This window comes from Centropristis striata, chromosome 22, assembly GCF_030273125.1.
Source record: "Centropristis striata isolate RG_2023a ecotype Rhode Island chromosome 22, C.striata_1.0, whole genome shotgun sequence".
Lineage (NCBI taxonomy): Eukaryota > Metazoa > Chordata > Actinopteri > Perciformes > Serranidae > Centropristis > Centropristis striata.
In genome coordinates, this window is record NC_081538.1 from 8,051,349 (window position 1) to 8,078,863 (window position 27,515).

At 39.7% G+C, this 27,515-nt stretch overlaps 1 protein-coding gene and 1 non-coding gene across 2 annotated transcripts in view; one reads left to right on the plus strand and one right to left on the minus strand.

Moving 5' to 3' along the window:
* Positions 1 to 27,515, minus strand: part of tmtc1 (transmembrane O-mannosyltransferase targeting cadherins 1) — an 81,525-nt gene that overhangs the window by 32,787 nt on the left and 21,223 nt on the right. The window contains exons 3-6 of the mRNA XM_059325769.1: positions 25,751 to 25,824; positions 22,398 to 22,574; positions 6,597 to 6,678; positions 4,412 to 4,515 (exon numbers count right to left, since the gene is read on the minus strand). Coding sequence (XP_059181752.1) covers positions 4,412 to 4,515; positions 6,597 to 6,678; positions 22,398 to 22,574; positions 25,751 to 25,824 — 437 coding nt within the window. The remainder of the gene's footprint in view (positions 1 to 4,411; positions 4,516 to 6,596; positions 6,679 to 22,397; positions 22,575 to 25,750; positions 25,825 to 27,515) is intronic.
* trnak-cuu (transfer RNA lysine (anticodon CUU)) lies at positions 7,991 to 8,063 on the plus strand. Its single transcript has one exon. It is a non-coding gene; the product is annotated as a tRNA-Lys (tRNA).

A 27,515-nucleotide genomic window follows, 5' to 3' on the forward strand; every position in this document is an offset into this window, starting at 1 on the left:
CATGCCAAGATTTGTACTCATATACGCAAATATACACACACTCACACCAAGGTAGCCTTAAAGGTAAGACTGAAGGGCTGTATAGTGTGAAGCAGAATTTTCTCACCTGCCACAAAGACATTACATTTGCAGAAGCTCACAAACAGAAGGTGGAAGGACAAAAGTAGTGAAGGATCCAGGAGCAGAAAGAAAAAAATAAGCTGTAAGGACTTGGAGACTCAGCAATCAAAATATTTTTAGGCTGCAGTGTTATTTTAAGCACACTGCAAAAAAGCCAACTTGTGTTTTTTGGCCTAAAACAGTGATTTAAGTTGGTAAAACTTGGAAATATAAATGATTGACATTTAGGGCAATAATGTTAGTTAGCACAACAAAGGAAGACAGTTGTCTGCTCAAAAACAAGTTGGTGAGTTGTTGTTACTTATATCTTTGAGTTGGGGTTCACAACAAGGGACAATAGTTCTGCTAACTCTTATTTCTTTGCTGCGAAATGCGGGAAAGCGGTGAAATTCGGTCATTAGCAAAAGGTAGCGGCTAACTGATGCTAGCGGCTAACTGATGCTAGCTGCTAACTGATGCTAGCGGCGCTGCTTGTTACAGCTACAAGAGTAGCCATTAGTGTATCAAAGCTAACTCCAAATTGTGGTCGCAACATTAGCGGATATTTCATAGCGGCGTTACAATCGTGCCACTTCAGCACATTGCAGAAGTTAGCAGAAGTAAGGATTAAAAGTTATTACAATGTCAAATTATAAATTAGTACAATTTACAGTAGATTGACAAAAATCTGAATTCAGAGTTGAGCAAACTCAAAAACAAAACTTAAAATATTAAGTTTAATTGTCCAACTTAAAATTTGATCGAAGTTTGTTGCCTTGAAATTTTGAGTTCACTCAACTTTTCTTTTTTTTCAGTGCAGTATTAATTGATTGGAAATGACCATTTTTAACCGTTTAAGCAGTAAGATACGAGACTTTGAACTTTTCACTGCCCAGAGCCCCAGGCTGGCATAGTGTTCCCCAAGCATGGTCCAGGTCCAGGAAGTGCAACTCCTTTACAGAGGTGGGGAGAATGTCTGCTGACTCAGCAGGCTGCGGCTAGCACAACCTCTCCAAAACATCTGCATAAGCCTCCAACAACACTTGTTTTCGAAAACTCAATAATTGGAAACATGAGTGCAAGTTAGGCTCATACTCTTTGTTTTCCTAACACTAAAGTACAAGACATTGCAGACAAAGTTCCAGACATAATAAATGACAGACATACAGTGGTGGAAAAAGTATAAAATAGAAGCAAAAGTATAATTGTTTTATACTGCATTTAAAGTGTGTGGTTGTCACAAAATTCCATGGCACACAGGTTGGGAAACACTGGTTTAGGGGAAGATAGCAGGTTGACAATAAATTACACATAGAAGTGATGGGATTCATTTTAAAGTTGTGAACCTGAGGAATAATTTGAGCACAGCTCAGCACTGTGTGTGAAGTTGTTCTGGTCAAAAATCTCTAATAAACATTACTTAATTAATCAATTCATTAATTTAACTTATTAAAGTGTATGAGGGTTCAGAACATTAATATCTCTCCTTTTGAAGTCAATTTCCATGTTAAACTATGTGCCATAAGTTGTTGCAGCAATTTTTGGGTTGATACCATTTGTTACACACATTTGGTGCTAAATTATGCAATTTTTTACAACATAGAAAAATCCATGCTGTGATATGGCTTCAAAAACTTTGGTCCCTTCTGTTATCTAAACTGCTGAGAAACACCTTTACTATTAATATACATAGGAAAGCTACACATCCTCTGAATGTTTGTGCTTTAATAAAGTTTCATGAGGCTGTGATAAATCTAGAGGTCACACACAGTAGTTCATATTATACACTGAGTTTGTGACTCAAGAAATGCCCTCATTGCAATCAACTGTTTACTACTGATAACTAACGTCAGCCCACATGAAGGAAACGTGGCTCATTGAATCCACAGGAGTCTCAGCTTATGTAATTTAAAGCCTGTTTAGGGACCCCAGTACACACAAATATTCAAATACAGTAGGCAGGAATAGCACATTTTAATGCATGAGAAAAACTATATGCTTTTTGCCTAAATTGCATGCTATCAGCATTAGCCATGTATGCAAAGAGGAGTCTTGTGGGAACCCAGAGAGCGCATTTTCATTCACATGGCATGACGTCAGAGGTCACATGACCACTTTGAATATCACCATGCCAAATTAAAAAAATAGCCTAACTTTGCAGTGTTATTTCAGCAACTAGGCTGTTTTTTCAAAATAAAAGCCCCGCAAATGAACAAAATCTTAGTAGGTTAGTAAAATAAAAGCCCGAGATCTAACAGAAAACCCAGGACAATGCTGTTTTTCAAAATAAAAGCCCCACAAACTAAATATATTTTAGTAATTTAGTGGAATAAAAGCCTCTTTTTCAAAATAAAAACCCCACAAACTAACTATATTTTAGTAATTTAGTGGACTGTTAAAACTTTCTACAATAAAATCACAAGAGGAAGGTCTGCTGTAGTTTTGCTTAAAACATCAATAAAATGTGCAGCCACTTCAGAGTTAAGATGGCGCTTCCTCACAGTTTGTGTAAATATATGCTAAAATGAATAATCTAAAAAGGTATACTTTAAAAGAATGTTAAAAACTTTTGTGGTTTGTTTAAAAGAGAGATTCTGGTGGGCACAGCAAAACACTGACACTGGTAAGACCTCTTCCTGTCGCCCTCTGCCACGACGCCCTACAAAGCTCTAATAAAAGCTCAGATCCTAATATACTGAAACACCGAAATTGGGCTGTCATGTTTCAGGCTCTGGAATCAATCTGAGGCATAACTTTACCCTCCTTTTTGCCAAACACAGTTATCTCTGACTTTTTTTTGCATCTATCCATTGAATTGGTCAAAGCATACTGGCACAGTGGAAACCAAAACAAGAAATGGTCTTGCATGATCTATCATAGATGAATTGAATAGTAAAGTTCAACAAAAACTCTGAAGAAAGATGGGGCTATAAGTCATAAACTTTAAAAAAAACATTTTTTTTATTTCTACCAGCACACTGTCAATGTTGAAGGGCCAAGAATAAATCACGATGGATGGAGCTAGGACAGGCTAGCAGACAGACAGTCACACAGAGAGGTGGTAAGGGAATAGTTGAGGCTCAGCCAGATATCACGAAGCAGAACTAATGAGAGACGAAAATGAAGGTGAGCAAGAAGGACAGAGCTAGGGATATGAGAATCTGCTATAAATTTCCCAGGTGGCCAAGGGAGAGGAGACCTATTTTTCACTGCTGCTGTGCTAATGACAGATTATATGCTGTCTCACTGTCAACGACAAACACTCACACGACTGAGAGAACGGCAAGATCTCGTTAGTGATATATATTAACTCAGAAGGATCTCAATACTAACTACTACCGATTTATAACTTACTCCTATCAACTCAATGTTCAACAAGTTCTGTCAACCAAATGACGAATCACACCTGGTTGGCTTGTACAGGGAGTCACAACCAGAAGTAAAGCTGACTAATGCAACATTTAAAAATTTCACCTGAAAATTCAATTAGACTTTACTCTGTGCTTTGTTGCTCAAAGAAAATGTGAATTAGGGACGTTACCATCAACTGGTTTAGAGCAAATTAACAAAGCTGCATAAACATACTTTGGCCAGAAGATGGCAGTGTAATGTATTGTTGTAAGCAGTACAAGAAGAAGAGATTGAGCAAGAGAGAAAAAAAATAGGTTGCTAATAGGACAACGTTGGCCACCAATGAGAGAAAATATGTCTTCAGGAATTAATTTAAATTGGGCAATTTATACTTTTTCATGTCAGTTCGCCTTGACCAGCAGAGCGGAAACAGCTGATAAGTCATGAGTTAAATGTTTGCTGCGTCAGAACTTATTCTGAAAAAAATTTCCATCTAGGTTCCCAGAGACTCCTCCAAAAAAATATACAAATCCTTTTTTGTATCCACTTCTTTCGGCAATTAATTATTTAAGTTCTTTGCGAAGAAAATCAGGTTTACAGATCTGTCTATTAAATCAGCAATTAGTTAACAAAATGGTATGAGTGTTAGTCAACTAAGAATTTTAGCCTTTAAAAGCTGGCTTGTGTAATGAGAAATCAGGTGCAAATTAACAGTGAAAAATTGTAATATTAAATTGTAATCCAAATTATTACATTCTCAGCAGTTTCAGGCCTCACTTTGTGTGCTATTTCCATATTCTAACATGCTGATGTAAAATTTTCAATGTATATTTATGTCAATGACATCTGGTAAAGTAAAGAAAATTTGCCACATTTCAGCATTTCCTTTTCCACACTAAAACAAACACAACATCGGAAAATATAAGCTTCTTTTTCATATGTTGCTTTATTTAAAACTGACCTAGTAAGCAGGTATGGTGAGAAGGAGGCGGGGTTGTCCTGTTCAGAGAAGAGAGGCATGGATCCTCCCATCAGCCACAGCCTGACTGACATGATGATCACCACCTGGAGGAAGAGGTGCAAACTCCTTAGTACAGTTACAGTCCACTGATAGTTTTATGCTTATGACAAGAAAATGACATCTGACAGACAGTATACACGTACAATTACAATACATACAGTGCTTCAATATGGAGTATTACACATTAAGTGTAATGTACATTAGTGTACATTAGGTGAGCAGGGCAGGACAGCAGGATGACACTGATGTAATATCTAGCAAAAGTTTTCCAGTCATCATTTTCCACTGATTTAACATGCAATAAGGCAGTTTTCAAAAAGAAAATGTTAAAAATGACTCTGATATTTAAGCCTTTGCAAGTTAATCTCCAAGCATAATGAAAAGAAATTAAACCAATGGCTCCCCCAATGGAAGAAAACCACATACCACTATGTATCAGTCTTATAATCTATGTTGTTTTTTGGAAAAAAGCATCCAGAAGAGAAATGGCATCCAGTGGACACCTTGGACACAGTTGGATGACCTAGACTTTGCTGACGACCTAGCACTTCTTTCCCACACCCAGCAACAAATGCAGGAGAAGACTACCACCATCTCAGCCCAGTCAGCAAGCCTTGAAATCAACAATAACAACACAACACTCATTAGGTTAGAGGGAGAAGCACTAGAGGAAGCGGAAAGCTTCACCTATCTTGGCAGTAAAGACGACAACCAGGGAGGGACAGACACTGATGTGAAAGTCTGAATTGGAAAGGCGAGGGCAGCTTTCCATCAGCTGAAGAATGTATGGGGATCCTCTGAGCACCAAGATTAGGATCTTTAATTCCATGGTGAAACCTGTTCTTCAGTATGGAGCAGAGACCTGGAGAACAACTGTCACCACTACGAAGAAAATCCAGTCTTTCATAAACACCTGTCTCAGACGAATCCTTAAAATACACTGGCCAAAGAAAATCAGTAACCTGGAGCTATGGCATCAAACAGAACAGGAGCCTATTGAGGGGGAGATCATGCGAAGATTCTGGAAATGGATTGGCCATACCCTTCGCAAGCCTGCATCTAATACCACCAGGCCCTCTTCTGGAATCCACAAGGAAAAAGGAAAAGAGGCAGGCCAAAAAAACAGTTGGCGGCCTGACCTGGAGGCAGATGTGAAGAGATCTGGCCATACATGGAGACAGCTGAAGAAGTTTGCCCAGGAACGAGACAACTGTTCAGGGCCTATGCCCAAAGTTGGGCGGTATGCGTAAGTAAGTACCGTATTTCCTCAAATACTAGCCGGGGCTTCTATTAATAAAAAATCAGTTTGGAACCCGGCTAATAATAGGGGCAGGCTATTATTTGAAGGAGGCTTTTATTAAAAAAAGAAAATCAGAGCAGCTCTGACCAGCACTTTTTAGAGTGTTTTACACAGCGCATTGTAGCCAGTTACCCGGATGTCGGCCGTATTGGAAGTACTCGGATGTAAACAAACAATGAACAGCACGCTGAATGTTCATTTTAAGCAGGATTTAAAATGTCTAAACTACTAAAAAGCCCAGAAGAACGTGCATAAACAGGTCGACTTTACAGAGAATGACTAAGACAGCGGGAGAAACAACCATATTTACCTACAGTATTAACTCGTGTGGCCAAACTTCAAAATACAGGTTTTGTGTAGTAATCTGTTACCCCGTCAAATGATGTTTCCTGAATGGTGTTCTCCGTAGCATCACCTCCGCGGTTGGAGTTAGGATTTAAGTTTAAGGTTAGGCCTTGTAGAGATAACTGTTTGGGGTAAAGGTAAACTTGGGGTCATGTTAAGCAACTTAAAGGACGACTGGTTGGCGTCAGGGATAAGGTTGGTGCAGGTTAAGGTAAGGGGGACACATATCAACGGGGGAACAGACTTTGACATAACACCGGTAAGACACCTGGCTTATAAAAGAGGCCGGCTTTTATTTACTAAAAATTATTTTTACACCCGGTTACTAAATGAGGCCGGTCATTAATAGGGGCCTGGCTTTAAATTGAGGAAATACGGTAAGTAAGTAATGGTAAGTGTTTACAATCAAGGGGTAATTGACAGAAGTATGCGAAACCACCTGTATGGTACTTTTCAGTATAAAGAAAAGGAAATACTCACATAGCCAGAGATGAGGCAGGCTCGTTTGATGAAGGAGCTGCAGATGTGTCGGAGGTCCCTGAATCTGGTGCCGGACAGGTGACTGAACACACACACACACACACACACACACACACACACACACACACACACACACACACACACACACACACACACACACACCAGGTCAGTCAACACTATCTGTGGGCTTAAGTCAACACACAGGGTGTGCAGGGGCCTTATTTAAAAAACTCTTTGTAGAATCCATATTTAATGTTTGCATATGTACAAATGAGTGACTCCACCTACACCCAAAAATACACTGTGCATACACCTTCCAGTGCACAATTTCCTTTTATAAATCTGCATCACATTGGAAATCTCTACACGTGGATCGGCCTCCTTACCCACCTTCTACATATCCACATACAAGGCACTTCATAAATGTTGACACATTAAAAAAATGAGCCTGTTGATGAATGTCTTTTTTCAGAGAATCATGGCAACATTAAGTGTGTCACAGCAAATAATCAGGAAATTAAGCCAGTAACAGATCCCTCACAATTGTTATGTTCCATATCATCATTATCATTCCTACTGCAGCCAGTGTTTCTTTGACAAAACAAAGAAATTCACCACACATTCATTAACGTTCATTTTCAAATGATATCCCAGGGTGGGTGACACCACACGTTAACGAAGTGTGAAGCAGATTGGCGTTCATCATGCCATATGCTAACTGACGTGTAAGTATCATTGCATGGCTGCTGTTTGTTGGCAGGTTTTGAATGCGGAGCTTTGATAAATCATGCAATTTAAGCACGACCTAACATTTGGTATTGTTTCAAACATCCAAATTCACTGCAGTTGTTGGTCCAACCCATAAGTTGTGGGCTGCTTTACTACATGGTTCAGAAGGTTGGCTCAGTTGGAAGAGTAGGTTCGTCACATCGCTGTCATTTGTAGGAATGTTTTTTGAACTCAGATACAGTATATCCTGCCATGTTTCTATGTTGGCATGTTAAATACTACAGCTACTTCTGATCCAACCTCGAAAGTTAATTCTTTGTATTTAAATGTTAGTGAAGACAAAGCAAAGTGGTTCATTCATTGTACTAAAGCGTTAGGGAAGGTTTTCTTCATGCTAGCTTTAGAAAAAACAGTAGTTTTACGTTGTATGGGTTGCCCGGTTGTTTCAGTTGGCAGGGCAAGATCTTAACAGTGCTGTTGTTTGTGGCTTGGTTACGTACATGGTCATCTCACAGATATCATACTAATGTTTATATTTCCCATAGTTTAACTGACAGTGGTGGAGTTGGTCAAATTTGGGATTCGACCCAATGTCTTAAAAAGAGTTTCAGGTTTTTGTCACACCACATTTCGAAAAATTTGTGTTTTTTTTCTCCATAAATGTAGCGCGGTTAGCTCAGTCGGTAGAGCATGAGACTCTTAATCTCAGGGTCGTGGGTTCGAGCCCCACATTGGGCGCAAATTTTATCCTGTTTCGCTTAAATTGAGCAATGTTTGGCGTTCTTCATGCAATGTGCCAACTGACGTGTAAGTATCATAGCATGGCTGCTGTTTGTTGGGAGGTTTTGAATGCTGAGCTGTGATAAATCTGTTGTTTAAGAGATTTATGAAAAAAGATCTGGAAAAATATTGATGTATGGTGAATAAATATAGTTTTTGTGAGCGTGGCCTTTTTTGGCCACAAAGGTCATGTGAGGGTAGTAAATTTGAGGAGGGCATAAGGGTTAAACGCTGGTACTTATTAATTAATTAACCCTGGATTTCTAGGTGAACCACAGCCTACAGAGGCAGGCTGTGTGAAACTAAGAGCTTCCGTGACTTGCATGCACTGGCCATGAAGGGGGTTTGGCTCAGGCCTTGTTCTGTGCAAATACCTGGCTGCACCAAACAAAAGAAAAATACCAATTCCTCTTAATGGTTTAAAATACCTCATGTTCATAAGTCTGTCCACTCCATCAAAACTCATTTATATTTGACTTATGTTGACAAATCAGGCCAGGCACATTTTCTAACCTTGACTGTTGACAGATTAATTGCATTTTGCACATATTTTGTGACCTCTCAGTAGTTCTGTCATTAATCAATGTCCAGTTTAACCCTCTGATCCCAAAGCAGATTCAGAGTTTCTTTTTGCTCTTTTTTCATTTAACTCACTGGCCTTGTATTTCACTGCAATATACAGTATAAGTCAGCAATATATAAGCCACCTCTATGGAATCAGCATGATCATGGCTCAAATATGTATTTTGTTTAGTATAACAGTACAACAGTACAACATAATTTATATATATATATATATATATATATATATATATATATATACACACACACACACTTTTCCAAGTGCCCACAAGTGTCTTAAATATTGGAAAAAAAATGGGTCCACATAATACACAGATTGAACCATTTTGACAACTTCCCCTTAAAATCTCTGCTGTGCTGTCCTCTCCCCTCTGCTCTGTGTAAACAGATTTTCAGTGAATATTTGTCACGTGACCGTTTATCTCAGCAGAATCAATCATGGCTTCATAGTGTAGCTGAGGAGTAGAATTTAATGTTTTTAACGGGATCTGGTTAGTGCAAACGCTTTATTTTTGGACCTGTTTTTAAATCACACATCTGACTGATTTTTACAAAAATATCACAATTTTAAGCTTTGTTTTGGTTACTTTCTCTAATGGAAACTTTTGTAACCTATGATCATTCAAATTCAGATGATTACTCCTGTTTTTACAGTTTCTTTGTAACACAGAGTTTCCGGAAATCTTTAAAAAAACAACAACATACTTTTCAAATGTACGTTATATAGTACATACTTCCCTCTGAATTATTGTTAAGTACGAGCTTGTCAAATATTGTTACCAATAATATTTATGTGTCTGCATTCCCATTGTTATAAATTCTTCAACATTACCATACATTCAATCACTTTTATTGATCCAATAGCAAAAGGTAATTTATGATCTACACTCCCCCAGACCACATAGTCCTATCTATTAGCCTGAGGTGAAAACTATAAAGGGGTTCTGACTGCAGAAAAAAGGCAGCAAGGGAATGATATAAGAGGGACGGGATCAGACAGATAGGTAGTGAAAGGAAAGCACGGGAAAGCTATTCAACACCCCATCACTTTGAGATGTTCCCTTGTGCAGAGCTTTCAAAGCATCCTAGAGGAAGTGAGATCTCACAGGAATTCTACGCACATTCTGTCTGTCTCACACTTTGTCTTGTCTGTTTCATCCCAGCCTCTCTCTCCCTTTGCCCCCTGTTCCCTTTCCCCCTTCTATATTTGTCTTTGACAAAGTCTTTGCTCTGCCTGTTCCGATGAGGTTTGCAGAGTCGAGAGACTGAATAACAAAGAGGAGTCAGACTGTGTAGATGCTGCATTCACCCAACTAACCATGAAAGCGTCTGCTCCAAAAAGAAAAAAGCCAGGCTGTTTTCCCTGCTGATTACCATTGAACTTGTTTCTAGAGAGGCACAATGCACTTGATACTTTAAATGGGCTTAAACTCACACAAACATGCTCTCAAAAAAATCCCTAAAGGTGAAAGTGTTAGCAGTGTGCACTTGCGAGAGAATCCAGGTAAAAGCAGCAATATCTGAATGATTTGGGCTTTTAATACCATAGCAGTTGAAAGGAAGGAGGCATACATAGTTTAATATTCATAAGACTAAAAAACGGATCTATGAAGTGATAACTTAGACATGGAGTATCCGATTTAATATTTAAAATGTTATCAGGAGTAGGTTTTCACTTATAAAAGAATTTGCCTTAGTGTTTGGTGCATATAATAAACATATTTAGAGGAAAATGAAAAAAATATAAATAATATAAAAAAATATTCATTAAAAAATTACTCAAACATTGATCATGGGATGTGTAACACAGTAACGAGAGCACAGTAATATTGGTCCAGTGAGGATCCTGGGCCTTGTTGACCCATGTTTTATTTAAACAACTTTTATAGAAGAACAAGTCTTCCGTATGGTGTATGCATAGCTGTCAATAAGACAGATGTTAACTTCTGTTAGCCGATCCTCCAGACTCAGTATGACTCCTGTTCACTCCCACGTGGCGCAACTATCACTCAGCATGCATCCCCTGAGCGGAAAAACTAGTCTTTGATGAGCACAAACCCCGTAATTGACTCAAAATGTTTGTGTCCATGGTGGAAGCAGTTGGCCACAATACTGGAGGCATACAGATCTTGAAAAGATAGCAGTTGAGCCAATTACCGTTCCAGGAGCAAATTATGCGCTCTCGTCAGTCCTTGTCGTGGACCTTGGCAGCAGCATAGCAGATGATAATGGAGAATGTTAGAATGAACTCAATTATGGTGGTGTAAATAAGCCAAGGGAGTGGGTGACTTGGCTGAAAATGGGTTACATACTTCCAGAAACTCTCAATCTTTTTCACTGAGCTTGAAGTTGTTTTGTCAAGACCAGAGAGTACTCTCCCACCTGCATGTGGACTCATTATCCCAATTAGGGTGGTGTTGTGTGAGAACTTCAGGATTCTGACAAACTGTTGACTGCAGGTTGTGCAAGGTGTACAGAGAGAAGAGCAAAGGGACACTGTGCTGATGGTCTGAGAGTCAGAGATGTGTATCCGGCTTCATGTTCTGCAGAGTCTTTCTGTTGAGAGTTTGTCCTGCACCAGACTTGGGATAATGATATTGAAGGCAAAGTGCAAGTCCACTAACAGGAGGGCCATGTGTACTACGTTGTCTACAGACCTGTTAGCTCAGTAGGCCAACTGCAATGTCTCCAGGAGTGGGTCAGTGAGTGTTTTGAGATAGAACAGCATAGTGTTCCTTTGCTCTGCTTTGAAAATCAAAATAAACAGCCCCTTTTTCATACACATGTGCAAGCTGGGCTTGACTCTGAACTTTGTTCAGCACTTCAGAGATTTGCATTTCCTTTCGCAGAGATTTGTATTTCCATTACAACATGGCAATATTTGGACAGGCCCATTTTTGAGGGCGCAAGTGAGAGAGAATATAATCGTTGCAAATAAGACAGATATACCTGTTTCACACTGAGGGACCAACTAGGGTTGAACCGGCTTTGTTTTTTATTCATAAGGGTTAACCCACATTGACCGTCTCCGCTTCATGACCCAGGTTGAAATTTGGATCTGACCGAAGTTAATTTCAAAGTGAAAAGCAAAACACCAGGGTGGCTAACAACCAGATCAAGAAAAAATGTTTATCAATGGTACAATGACAAATAATCCATGACTGTGGAAGATATAATAAAGTAGAATTACTGCCTTGCGGATGCATGCTCTGCCAAACAGCAAAGTTGCATTTTACTTATGTAGCCACGACATTAGGCATGTTTCAAATTTGGATGTTGCCTCAAACAAGCTTCAATTCTAAAAAGTGGATGCTTAACACACATCTTCAACCCAGCAGCACAGAGGATCTATACAATCACCAGTTTTAAGGTGGGCACACAAGATTATCATCAACAATTATCCATCCAAAACTATATCCAACAGTTGTCAACAGTACTGAGTTGGCAGACATTTGACGTTCTGCTGAGTTATGGCTTACGCCCAGAAATGTGTTTTTGAATAACATTTACAAATTAACGGCCAAAAACATATCTTGACAGGTAACTTGATCACATGACTTTTGACCTCCAAAATGTAATCGGTTCATCTATGAATCCAATTGGAAGTTTGTCGAATTTGAGGTAATTCCCTTGAGACATTCCTGAGATATCATGTTCACAAGAATGGGACTTTGAACTTAAACCTCAAAAATGAAATTATTTTTATCTGTGAGTCCAACTGAACATCTGTGGCAATTTTGAAGAAATTCTCTCAAGGCATTTCTGAGATATTGCATTCACAATAATTGGACAGGCTTGAGGTTAAAGCTGCCTTGACCTTTGACCTCCAAAATCGAATCAGTTCATCCCTGAGTCTAAGCAGACATATGTGCCAACTTTGAAGAAATTCCCCCAAGGTGGTACTATCTCAGCCTGACATACGCAATTAGATGTAACAATTAGGATAAGTACTATATTTGCCTGCCAAAAAATCTTGTCATCCATGACACTTTTATGTGTAAAATCTTATCACCACTCATGTCTTTCCAGTCTTCAGTGTAGCCTTGAGTTCAATCATGACACTGTTGTTGACATGCACCCACTCAGTGTGCTATTTCTTCTTGGCAGAGGGAGGGGAAAATTGTAATTCTACTTTTTCTTATCAAAAAAAGACAGACAAATTTCAGAAATCAATTTGAAAGAACAGACTGATGGTCATCAATATTGCAAGTGCTAGTTGCAAGTTTCCAACATTTACTATAATTCTCTTCCCTTTACATTATGGATCATGTGGAACAATATTTAGTTGTTTAAGGCAGAATAGTCATTATCCTTATAATTATGTCTGATGCTAAAGCTCACTTGTATTTACACAAGTCCATGGCCCACTATCAACAGATAGCACAACTGACACAATGGCATATACAACTGATCACACTCTAAACTATATGTATTTTGTTTAATTTTTATTTAGTTTAAAATACTATTACTACTATATTGCTTTGTAAAATAACAAAATGATGTATATATATATAAATATATATAAATAAATATATCTATAAATATATAAATATATATATATATATATATATAGTCATGAACATTTTTTTTTAGACCAATTAATGATAACAACAAAAATAGTATAAATTAGTTGTAATAGTTTAATTTAAGAGCTGATATCTAGCCATTTTCCATGGTTTTCTTGATAATAACCAAAATCAACAAAACAAGGGTGGTCTAATAATTTTTTTCCATGACTGTATATATCATTGTACTTTAAATACCATGATATTATATAATTGTATAATTAAATAAAATTCAAATACCAGTTATTTTTGCACAAACATGTCAGCACTGACCTAGGAAAAAATCCCAAATAAGAAAACTTTGTTAAATGTCAGAATCCATGTGAAAACTGCATTAGTGTTCTGACTAATTCATCTTTGTACTGCTCTTATTGTTTTTGTTTTGATGTAAAGCATCGTTGTGTATTCAGAAAAGCACTATATTATTTTAATATATTATTATTATAAGCCTGTTTAAGGAAGAATTCTTCTTGAGAATGGTCTGAAAATTACGCCCACTGACTTTATTGTCTTGCTATTTTTCCTTCCATTTAGCTTGGTCAGGATAAAGTCTTATTGCTCTCTCTGTCACTGTCTCTCTTTTTCTCTCTGATGATGTGTGATGTAGTGTGAAAGGCTGCTCCAGGGCACTTACAGAGCAGAGCTGAAAAGCTTCACAGCTCTCTGACATGGACAAAACTGACACCTTGCCTGCTTGCTTCCTGTGTGTGCGTGTGTCTGTGTGTGTCAGGCTCAAGGTGCCCTTTTTGTCATTTTACTCAGTGTGAAAAACCTCAGCTCATCGCCCGTCTGTGCACCTTACTCACTACACCTGCCACATAATCCTTCATGTGAAACAGGACACTTCATTCCTGGAACTGCTGCTGTTGCTGTTGACAAAAGCTGTCAACAAGGTTGCAATGTTTGCACTTTATAAAGCATGGTAGGGATTTACATAATGACATAATTATAGCTGAAATCAATCAATGAATGATAGATCTCAAAGGACTGAACTCTGAGACTTTGGAACGAGTCTTCACATTCCTATACACCCCCCCACCCCCACCCACCACCACAGGAGAGCGAGTTTAAACAGTGAGACTGATGAATATCCCACATGTGCTTACAAAAAACATATTCTCAAATGAACTCTAAAATGCTAAAGGCCATAAAAAAAAAGAAATGACCCCATTAAAAAGGTATGAATTTCAAAAAATCCACTCCATGGAATATGGATAATGATGCTGGACAAGTAGCACTTATCAAGGCACATCTCCTCTTAAGTCAGTTCCCTAAAGAAAGACTCTATTTTAAACAGTCTAACTTGCATTAATTGTCTACAACCAGAACCATATAACTCTATTATTGGCTTCCAATCTGGAGTGGAGTCAAAGAATGCCACACACAAGGATTCTGGACTTAAGTGAAAGACTATCTCAATCAAACCAATCAATACATTTAGCTTGAAACCAAGGATGTTATATTATATTATGAAAACAAACACCAGAACCAGCCAACTGTCAATTTGTTTATGTTAGTTGGAACATTTCACAAGGGAAAAATCTACCCTGTCCCTACATAAGAGTTATCACTGAGCTTTGGAGGATATCATCTACAAAGGAAATTACTGTGTTTCAGTGCCTGCCCTCATGACTAAATGAGTAATGTGACTAATTTACCCAAAAAGTTCCTTCAAGATGAAAAGTTTATTTGATAGGGAATGGGTGAGAGGAGAACTATTATGTCTTTAGTGAAGTTTCCGAACTGCACATTAGCTTTTCAGTGAGTGGGCTGCGAGACTTTTGTGAGCACCAGCCAATAGCGGCTTTGAAGTCTGTCAGTGCTGCTGTGTTTCTGCAAGAAGGAAGTCCCAGTGTCTTCACAAAAAATTACATTCTTCACATATCTTTGAAGACAGTTTGGTCAGTCCACCCTCTGTTAAAGCCTAGTCACTACAGTTCTGCATACTTCTTTTCCAACACATACCATACGTTTGTAGATTGATTTACAGCTTTCCACACAGTGGTTTTAGTTTATTGTTGTACACTGTTAAAATCAACAAGCAAAAACTTAAACTTACTGGATAAAGCGGATGTGGAGATCAACTATCAGTTAAGGTAAGCTTAAATGCATCCATATAACAACTCTTGCAAAGCAACTCTCACAAAGTACTTAACTCGCCAATGAAAGACCAAGAGAGTGGAAATGTTCCAAGCTGATCCAAATGATAAGCATGGGAGCCACAGAGTTGTATAGGCTCATACTTCATTCCCAAACCAGGCGAGAGTTATGATCCATGCACTGTGTTCTGGGTCTTACCCGGGGCCTCTTACCAGTTGGATGTGCCTGGGAGGCATCCTTACCAGATGCCTGAACCACCTCAGCTGGCTCCTTTTGACACCAAGGAGCAGCGGCTCTACTCGGAGCTCCCTCCAGATATCTGAGCTCCTCACCCTAACTCTAAGTCTGAGCCCAGCCACCCTACAGAGGAAACTCATTTCAGCCGCTTGCATCAGCGATCTCGATCTTTCAGACACTACCCAATGCTCATGACCATAGCTACCCTTACTTGTAAGACCCCGAAATATTTGAACTCCTTCGATGAGGCAGTACCTCTCTCCCCACCCAGAGTGGCAGTCCATCGTTTTCCGGCAGCGAACCATGGCCTCAGACTTGGTGGTGCTGACTCTCACCCCAACACAGCTTCTCAGCTTCACACTCGGCTGCAAACCGTCCCAATGAGTGCTGGAGGTCGCGGCCTGATATGATGAAGCCAAAAGAACAATATCATCTGCAAAAGTCAGAGATGCAATTCTGAGGTCACCAAACTGGATCCCTTCCTCCCCCAGGCTGCGCCCTGAGATCCTGTCCATGATTACCAAGAACAGAATCGGAGACCCTGAGATCCTGTCCATGATTACCAAGAACAGAATCGGAGACAAGGGACAGCCCTGGCAGAGGCCAACACCCACTGGGAATGTGTTTGATGTTGTGCTGAGTAAACGGACACAGCCCCCCCCCCTGAATGTAGTTGGAGAAACAACAAGACTATAGAGTGAGTATGAAAGTAGGCAGAGCTTTCATAGTGCCGTTTCATGCCAGGACATTTACTGCTCTGTAATGTCTCGTCTGAACTTTTGAAAGCGCCAGCAATTTTCCACCTCCGTCACCTTCGTCATTGAAACGAAAAATTGGTGGGAATGTTAGAAGCGGGAACAGTACTAACGGGCCATCCCGGCAAGGCAGAATATTTTTCCGTCGCGTGTGACATCTAACACACACCTCCCACCTGGTCCGAGAACAATCCTCGCTTATTGTAAACAAACCGGTATGCTAACTGCACATGTGGTGTCTGCCGCTGATCGTAAACAAACCAGCATCGCTAATTGTCCACAGAGTGTCCGGTGCTTGTTGTAAACAAATGGAGGTCGCTAAGTGAACACATCCTGCTGCAGCAAATACATACTGTACCACTACAGAGCTAACTGTGTAGCATGTTAGCAATGTGCTACTGCGCAGCACTGCTGCAGCTCTGTCGCACATCACTATCGTCTCCTCCCACCTCATTCCACGACGCCGGACTGCACGATGAAAGGTCACAAATATCACGCCTTGGCGGGATCACATCTTTCCAGCAATATAGCGGGACATTTACGAGACGGCACTATGAAAGGGGCTTATGTTTCTCCTCACCTTGTTATTCTTCACAATCAGGTTTACTGGTTTTAGCAGGTTTTAGCATACAAGGAATTTTTAACTAACTAACTAAATAATAAGAGAAATAAAAAATAAAAATGAGTACTGCAAAAGTTAATAAACATAACAATAGAAACATTGTTAAAAAAGGCGAAAAAAAAACGCAACAGAAACTTTGTACAATATCTGTTAAAAATGTAAGAGCTAGCTGTGGCTAGCTTTGTGTTCGGGTCACTCTCTTCATGGCTTTAAAAAACAAAACACATATCACATCTCCCTGGTGTCCTCATTATTGCCCTGTCTGCTCCTGAGCCAGCAGGAAACTGACGTGCATTTAAGAGAAATGTAAAGTTAGGTGTCAAAGAGTGATGAAGGGGGAACAAAAGGAGTGGGGCTTAATGCATTTTGGAGGAAAAAATGGCCAAGTTGGATGAATTTTTCAGGTCGATAAGGCCTTTGTTCCTGCTGTCAAGAATCATGTTTCATTATTTTCATCTGTTATTCTTGTCGTCCAATCAGGAAATCCTCTATGTCACCTTAAGTGTCATTCAATAACACTGAAAACTCAACAGCTCAGTTCAACTTTCAGGATGTAAGTCAATGCAGACCTGAGGGCCTCAGCTTGCCTAGAATCTATTATTGGTTGTCATTCACTGGACCACGAGACCAAGGCACAAGTACAAATGTTCCTCTTCATAAAATTTGTCAGGCACTTTATACTATGCTTTCTCTGTTTCTTTCAATATATTGCTTCAAAACAAAATCACAATTGAAACTGATGTGAACAACTGTTTACAGTGTGGAAGAAAATAGTTTAGTTTTAGTTTTTCTCTTAACAGATTTTTTGTGTAATCTTCTAGCTCTAAGTTAGGGCAAACAGTATTTTACATTGATTAACACATTTTGTATGTGTGCATCCTGATCTCATCAAGGATCTGCCTTTCTAGAACTGTGTTAAAGAAAACTTATTTACTTTACTTTATTTACTTTACATTCATTAATAGATGTCTGTGAGTGAAACCTTATATATTCCAGAAGAGCCCAGGCCAGCCCTGCCAAAAGTCACACACTGAATAATAAAATCACCTATGGAACTCAAGCCCTTTCCATACTGTGTTTCCACAAGATGCCACCAAAGTGCTCTATCGTCGTTTCGCCTTAGGACATTCATACTGAATCCACAACGGTGTAATATTGGCATCCATTCACATTGTAATTCGGCATTGCAGAACAAAGTGGTAGGAGACAGTAGTGCTGTGTAGCAGAGCAGCGGCAGTATGGGGTAAATGGACCTGCACTTACATAGCCCTTTTCTAGTCGCTTTGCGACCACTCAAAGCGCTTTACACTACAGACTGTGCTCATTCACCCTTTCACACACACATTCATACTGGTGGCAGAGGCTACCCTAAACGGTGCCACCTGCCACCATTGGGAATTCATTCACACACACCGATGAACGCAGCATCGGGAGCAATTTGGGGTTCAGTATGCTCAAGGACACTTCAACATGTAGGCTGCGACAGCCAGGGAACCACCAACCCTTCGGTTGGGGGCCAACCAACTCTACCAACTGAGCCACAGCTGCTCCATGTAAAATAAGCCAAGTCAAGTTTATTTATATAGCACATTTCATACGACAGGCGTATACTCTATGTGTTTTAAGCAACGGCAGCATTGTTGGGCTGTCTTGGTTTACATGCCTCCTCATTGATGAACGGAGGTGTGGGACAGTGCTGGAGGAGTGGCACACCGGGGTGGTGGTTCCCATTTTCAAAAAAATGGGACAGGAGGGCGTGTTTCAACTACTGGAGAATCACACTGTTCAGCTTCTTTGGTGAAGTTTACTGATTCTCAAACCTGGGATTCAGGAGAAACAATGCAGATTCCGTCCTGGGCTTGGAACAGTGGACCAGCTCTTCACCCTTGCAAGAGTGCTGGAGGGGTCATGGGAGTTTGCTCATCCAGTCTACATGTGTTTTGTAGACTAAGAGAAGATTTATGACTGTGTCCTGGGGGGTCCTGCGGGGGGTGCTGCGGGATTATGGGGTATTGGGCTCATTGCTACAAGCTGCGTCCAGATACTTGGCACAACATCAAACACGTTCCCATCAGCATTGTTGTAGGTGTTGCACTGGACCATTGTGGTGAAGAAGTAGCTCTGTCTCTCGATTTACCAGTCCATCTACGTTCCAACCCTCATGAGCTTTGGGAAGTGAACGAAAGAATGAGATTGTGGATACATGCAGCCAAAATAAGTTTCCTCTGTAGGGTGTTTGAGTTCAGCTAATTTATGCGAAAATAGAGCGGTTTGTGCTGAATACAATCGAACTGGTCACTGGGTCTAAATATGCAACTTGCTGATCTGGTCATTGATGCTGAACAAGAGTTTGCTAAATAAGAGTTGTGCTGAATGATAGTTATCAGATTAGATAGGATCGGAGTTGCTCCGAACTGGAGTTGCAATGAATATGAGTCATGCAGGGAGTCTTGCTGAATAAGAGTCCTACTGAACAAGAATTGTGCTGAGCAGTTTGTGGTTTGAGAATAGGGCTGCAACTATTTTGATTAATCTGACGATTCTGACTTTGATTCATCAATTATTAATCAGATAAAAAGAAGAAGTTTGATTCTTAATTTTTAGCATTTAAAAAAAGATTTTTCATCTTCCTGTATAATTCTCATTAAACCATTTTCAGCTACATGCAACTCAAAACATACCATGTTGTTTTCATTAATAGTTGGCCACCACAATAAAAAAAGGAATTAAATAAATGGACATTGGGGCTGTAGCCATGCATTGAGAATAGAGGATAAATGCAACTGTAATGTAATGTTTGATCAGTTTCTGCTGTGAACAAACAAAAGGATTCATTTTAGAGTCTCCAATTGGTCTTTAATTAATGGTGTGAAATATTCCAAAAACTCCATAATGTTAGGTTAATAGTCAGTTGCACTGTACGTGAATGACATCAAGTAAATATCAGACAGTAAGCTGCAGACCGAATTTCAGCAAATTAGCGTTAGTTGTATTTTTGTTTTTAAACTAGCTTAAACTAACGACTCTGATCGTCAGATAAGAAAGAGTGAATCTGACATCATCACAGGTGTTGTGATGAAAAAACATGAGGGAAGGTTGAGGACCTGGAATACCGATATCAGGTGCGCCATCAGAAAGGGGGCATTTTGTTGTTGCTAAAACACTGTTTTTCATGTTCTTTAAGAACTTTACATGTATTTCAAATATTTTCTTAGGTAATTCGGGAATAACTTGATGATATAGTTGGTGCTGAATTTGGGAATGCAGTCGTAGGTGAGAAGTGACAGCCTCTTCGCCTCCCTGATGCCCCGGGACAGGGTTTTCCTTGCCAGTCTGTATGTTGTAGTGTCCCCAGATATACATGCAGCATTACGGGCTCTCAACAGCAAACAGATGTCCCCAGTTAGCCCCGGTTTCTGATTGGCACGCTTCTTGATGGTTTTGACCACTGTCACATCATCAATGCATTTATTGATGTAGCCGACGATAAGTTCTGTGTATTCCTGTAGGTCATTGATGCTGTCATATGTTGCTGCTTCTCTGAAATGTCCCACTGTGTTGTTTCAAAACAATTTTGCACTGCTGACGTAGCTTCCTGTGGCCATGTATACATTTTTCTGACCACTGGCTTGTCCTGCTTCACCCTGTGTCTGTGTGGTTGTGTGAGCATGACAGCCAAGTGGTCAGAGTTGCCAATATGGGGTAGGGGGGCTGCTCAATATGAGTCTTTGATGTTTGTGTACACCCGGTGGAGTGTGTTCTTCTCCCTAGTTTCACTATTCATTTGAGACTTCCCTGGTTGAAATCTCCAGCTGCTATGAAGAAAGCATCAGGGTAATCCTTCTGCTGCAAGCTGATGTTATTTAAGAACTCCGTCAAACCTCCCTCACTGAGTGCTCAGTATTACATAGAGAGCCACAAAAGCGAGTTTAGAATGATGAACTATAGAGGAGACTATTGCAGCAGTTGAAACAGTTGTTTTATGGTTTATTGCTTTTTCTGGTTCTATTGTTTATTGCTTTTTTAGGTTCCACTCTTTCTGATCCAATTTGGCTTAGGGCCATGGAAAGGTGAGTGTGCCAAGAGCGGTGATACATGACACACAGTTGTGTGTAATCTTGATGTTGGGCATGTACAAAAGTTGACCACAGGCATGTGGTGTCTGCATGCTTCAGCTGCAACATTCCTTGTTGTGTGATGCGTCCTCTTGCAGGAGCTGGAATAAACTACAAAGACCACTCTCCTGTTGTCAGTCCTCAGTGTTCCTCAGAAATTGCCATAACATGTTGCTGATATGAGTTAGCAAATTAATAATAATTAATTTAATCATCAGCAGGGTTTATAGTGGTAAATAGTTCTGTCAATGCATGTGGTAAATATGCATGTATTTACAACATGGTACTTTGGCAATTTTTCACCTTATTCAACATATGAAATGTGGATTTAAGCCTTATTTGGAATGCAGTGAAATTGCATTTATGAGCTCTTCTGGTCAGGCCAACCAGTGCAGCAAAATCTCTTAAAGACTTGATCTCATTACTTTAGGTGATGGTGTTCAGATCAGTCAAATGGTACATCTTCTATTTCACAAAAAAATTGACCAAACTTCAACACAGTATTTGACAACACACCCAAAACCAGCACAATTAATTGTATCACTAAAATGATGACTGTTGTGCACACACGCAACCAAACACATGATTATGTGTATGATCCCCACTAGGCTAATGATACACCACAATTTATAAAAAGTGGTCCTGTTAATCCAAAGCACATTAGATTTGTAAAATGTTAAGTTTAGTCAATGTGGTCAAACAACAAACTAGTCCTGTTGGTAGGTATATTGCTTCAATAAGCCTCACTTTAAACAAAACCATGCAATCTGTTTCCCCTGCTTCAAGTCTTAAAGCTAAGCTAAGGCTAACCATGTCCTGATTCCAGCTCTATATTAAACACACTGTCAAAGTGTATGTTTGTGGATATTGGTCCAGGTGCAGTCAAGATAAGCCCCTCATTAAAACATTCTTACCTTGATTTTGGAAACAGAAGTAAATACATTTTTTTTAGCATTCAAGCACTCACTAAGCTTCATCAACATCATTACCATCATCATCATTACCATGTCCACCTTCCTGAACTAAACCTTATACCAAAACTCCAATTAGTCTAATTAGGCTGAAGACGGATGTTCTAGTGTCATACATGGATAAAATTAGACAAAACGGCCACATATCTAATAAAAATATGGACCTTCTTATCACAGGTATATGTGCACATAGCTTCACAATAAAAACACACTTTTTGTATTAAAAACAAACTGTATGTGGTGACAGTGGGCTTTTGTGCAGAGCCAGTGAACCATTGCCACATAAATCAAGATAATAAAAAAAAGCAAGGAAAACAAACAAAGCAATAAACCTTTTGTGCTTACTAGATGAGAGGCTTGCGGCATAGCACCATAGCGTCATAGAGCACGCAGACTCCGAACACAGTGATGCCTGTCTCTTTGACCAGCATGGCGCAGGTGCCCAGCAACAAACTGACGAGCAGACACCATGCTGACACCGTGGAAGGCAGAGACTCGTCAGACACACACACATCCACACTCCTGAAACAGAGAGAGAGGAGGTAGGACACGGGTGATTTATAATGACTGATGTTAACAGGTTAGCCTCAGCACAGTCACAGAGAGAGAATGGCAGGAAGACAAGACACCATCCCACTACAGTTGCATCTCAATACATTAGAATATCAAGTAATTCAAGTCAAATAGCCCCAACAAAGTATTGATTCATATAGATGGACATACTTTTCAGAGGCCAACATTTCCATATTAAACATACTTTTTAAAATTGGTCTTTTGTAAAAAAAAAAATGTTTTTGAGACACTGAATTTTGGGTTATCATCAAATTTAAGCCATAATCATTATAATTACAAGAAATTAATTGTGTATTATGGATCCAATGGGTTATTTCCACGTTTTGAATTGAATTACTGACATAAATAAACTTTTCTATGATATTCTAATTTATTGAGATGCACCTGTATGTCCACCAAAGCACTTTTTCCTAACACCAGCAGATTTTTAAAAACTTTGCTACAGGAGTGCCATGTATTTACACAATGCTCAAAATGCTAGCAGCATGCTATGGTGCTGAGTGTCTGTTCCGCACTGGGCGCTGCATGTTTTTCTCTCGCTGCTGACATTTGAAAAATGTTCAACCTGAAAATGTTTGTGCATCACTGTCACTTTTAACACTGCTGTAAAATCGCAGTGGAGGAGGGGCGGGACAAATATACAGACAGAATCAAAAGCCCTTTCATAGTGCCGTTTCATGCCGGGACATTTACGGCTCTGTAATGTCTCGCCTCCACTATGAACGCGCCCAAAGATGCTGAGATCAAATGATCCCACTTAATTTTACAGAGGTAGTCACAGAGGCGGAAAATTGGTGGGACTGTTGGAAGCGGGACCACTATGAACAGATATTTGATGTTGCGCATGGCGTCTAACATAGACCTCCCACTTGGTCCAACAGTTATCGAATCACTGTTCACTGTGGCCGCCGTCGCTAACTGTGCACATCGTCTTCTGGTTATTGTAAACAAACCAGCATACTAACTGTGCACAAGTGTCCAGTGCTTGTTGTAAACAAACGGAGGTCGCTAAGTGAACACATCCTGCTGCAGCAGTACATACATACTGTACTGCTACAGGGCTAACTGTGTAACCTGTTGTTACTGTGCGACTGCACAGCACTGCTGCTGCTCTGTCGCACGATAGTGACTATCGTCTCCTCCCACCTCGTTCCACGACACCAGACTGCACTATGATAGGGCACGAATATCATGGCTTGGCGGGATCAACATGAACGCCCTAAGGCGAAAAGCCGGCACAGATCTTTTTTCAGCAATATAGCATGACATTTGCGGGACCGCACTATGAAAGGGGCTTAATACAACCACATAGACCAATGGGTCCGTCCTCTCGCACTATGTGCTTTACTCTCTTTCAGAGCAAGTACCCATGTGGATATTGTGCAACCAGATGCAGACAGAGGATCTCAGCTGAAAAGACACAGTGCTCCTAGCTGGATGTTTGGAGAAGAGCATCTGGCACTTGAGTTAGAAAAAAACCCTTTGGTGGACACACACATGTTGTATAATAGCAATGCAATGATTAAAATAGTAAAATGAATTACTGAATTCTGTAAACTCTGAAGCGAATCAATGGCCTGGCAATTTCTTTCTTTCAGGGGCTGTAGCTGACTCAGTTTTAAGGCTACACAGAGGATATTGGTGTCATTTGAGATTAGAAGATCTAAGGAATTGGTACCAACCATGTCATTATATCTTGTCGGGTAGGGATAAAATTACACTAGAAAGTTAGGCTATATTTGAGCAAGGTAAAAACTGGCATGGCCGTTTCAAAGGGGCCTTGACCTGTGACCTCCACATATCTGGATTAAAATGTGATCTATGGGTACCCCAAGACTCCCAACATACCCACTTTATGCTAATCATTTGCTGTTTGTACATGCTTTTCTCATGCAGTGATCTTAGTCCTTATAGTAGCAATTCATTGCAATTGTTTTAAACTAGACTTTACTTAATGAAATGTCCTTCTGTGGCCTCTAGGATCATCACAGCCTCATTAACCTTACAGTGAAAACCTGGAGACCTAAAGAATTCAGAGGATGTATGAAGCCAGAGATTGATAATAAGGAGATTTGTCAGCAGCTCAGCAGAGAAGTGCTCGCCGACCAATCATGAAATTATTTTATAAATCTACAAGTGTTTGAAACCATGTTTTTTTGTATGTGTTTCTCAAGGTTATGGTGCCGTGGCTTTTGACCATTTCTATACATTCTCAACTGGTAAATATGAGCATTGGAATGGCCATCATATACTCCCATTACAATGATCTAACCCCTAATACGGGGTTATGCACGAGGCATACCTGGCGTGTGTTTGTGTGTGTTCTTGCACTTCCTACATAGTGAGGACCGGAACATGTTTTTAACCAGCATAGTGAGGACATTTCAGCTGGTCTTCGCTTCTATAAAGGCTTGTTTGAGAGTTCAGAATAGGGCTAAGGTTACAATTAGGTTTATGTTAGGCTTAGGGTTGGGCATTTAGTTGTAATGGTGAAGGTTAGGTTCAGGGTTAGGTAGGGGCTAGGGAATTCACTATTCCAATGAAGGCCCTCACAAAGGTAGAAGTACAAGGATTTGTGTGTGTGTGTGTGTGTGTGTGTGTGTGTGTAGGCCTCCTTCCTGCTATCTGATCCACTCTCCACTCAGCTGCCTGTGATCAGCTCATCAGCTCCTCCCTGCTGACACACCTGCCTCTCATCTATTCATCACCTGCAGTATAACAACCCCGATTGTTGTACCAACTGCTCAGGATCAATTACCCTCTGGATTTCCGTCCCCTGCCCCCCCTATTCATCTCTGCCTCAGCTGAAGTCTTGTCTCCATTCCCTATGCCACAATCTGCCTGCCTGGCTTAACTTCCGGGAATCCCTTTCAGTCCCACCTGCTCTCAGCTGTAAGTCATTAATAAACTGGTTTAACCTCTCTGTGCCTCCTGTGTCTGTGGGTCCCCTCATGAATGTAACGCAGACAGGGCCCACCTCCAGTTTACAATGAGGCGGCATATATTAGTTTAAAGGTATAAGCTCGTATGCTGCATCAGATGGTGAAATTTATGATTTAACACATGGTTTTAAATAAATAAAAAGGTGTGTGTACAAGTCTTGGGGTGGTATAAAGTCATCTTACCTGATGTAGGAGAGGAATGTCAACAAGAACAGCAGACAGGCCAAGACATCTGCCCTCCCCACAATACCAGACACCTGCAACATACACATACACACAGATTTTAGAGATATGTCACAGTGCTGGATGTAAATGTTGAGCATATTATGTTGCTACACTTCTGTGCTCTGACAATCTGACCTGCTGCACACCACTGTTCCTGTGGATGCTGCTTCTTTTAATACCGAAAGCTGAGAACAATTATGGTTCAGACAGGTGCCTTTTATGACAGCCAAGAGTGAGTGTCAAAGCTTTCTATCCATGCAGTGCACCGAGCTGATGTTTTTCCTTAAAGTTTAAGTTATATAATATATTATGCAAAAACAATAAAAACCTTAGAAAGAACAGAAATGAGCAATGACATGACATCTGCACTAAACAGAGAGCATCCAATGAATAAGCTCAGTGGCAGTTAATGGGCTCACTCTTTTATGTGTAGGGCAACATCAGACTTGACTTTAACACTGCATTGCTAACTTTGTAATACAAAATTAAGATATACCCAGATTTAGATTAAATGAACTTTGTAAACAATCTTCAAAATTAATGAGCATTACTGTTCAAGATTGTTTAAAAATGTATTAAAACTTAAAGAGGAAAATAAATTCCAGTATAAAATGTGTATATTATGTAAACTTGAATTGATTGGCCCTATTGTCCAATCCAGCTATTTAAGTCAATATTGGCCTGATATCAAACATCCTACAGCCCTGTACACACAAAAAAAAGAAATTTTACATAAACAGACATATATTTAAATCTTGTGGTACCCCATATGCAATGTTTTTTTTAATCATATCTCTTGTATTACTGGTTTTGAATAGCGTGTCCAAAATACCAGAAAGTCTTGCTACATGCGGTTGCATTTTGCAGTTTTGACTCGTAATCCTCTGTGCAGCATAAATATAAGTAAGTGGGTCAAAGTTATGATGAAGTAGTATATCCCACTTGTATGCTTACTAGAGTTGCAAAGGGATGAAAATTTTCAGGTAAATTTCCAGAAACTTTCCATGCAAAGTTAAGCTGGAGAATTTTGTATATACATATATATATATATATATATATATATATATATATATATTAAAAAGACATTTCAACTTTTATTTGTAAGTAGAACTTCATAGAGTTTTGTAATATTTTATTTAACATCAAAAACACAAATGTTGAGTTAAATACTACTCATCCCCTCCGACCCCACCCATTTAAAATTTGAGTAAAATTTTCCCCAACTATATTTAAGTTCCCTGTTAAGGGCCAACCTTCAATACAGTAAATTCCAGGTTTTTTTGCCCACTAATTCCCGTTAATTCCAATTCAATTTCAAAAGTTTCCAACTTTGAAAATTCCCATAATTTTGCAACCCTAATGCTTACTGCTTGCAACAGTAGCCTACATACTCTGTGAGGGCAGTTGCTGTATATACCAAAAGTAAAAAATAAAGTATATAGTTTGGAACAGAGCAAGGTTTTCAGTCACTGTTTGAATTGAAACCTTCAGTGTTTGAAAGCCTATTTTAGTACCTCGCAGAGAGAGCCAGAGAGTGCTTATCTGGAGAGAGAGGTGCAAGCTAGTATAGACAGAAGTGTCGACGTGTCAATCTTTGACTGATAATGAAGCCAATGGGGCTTAACTGATATGGGATTTTTGAGGCCAATACTATTACCAAAACGGTTGAGTTTCTGAGCTGGGATGAAAATAGACCTTTTCTTTGTGGATTGTGCACCAGTTT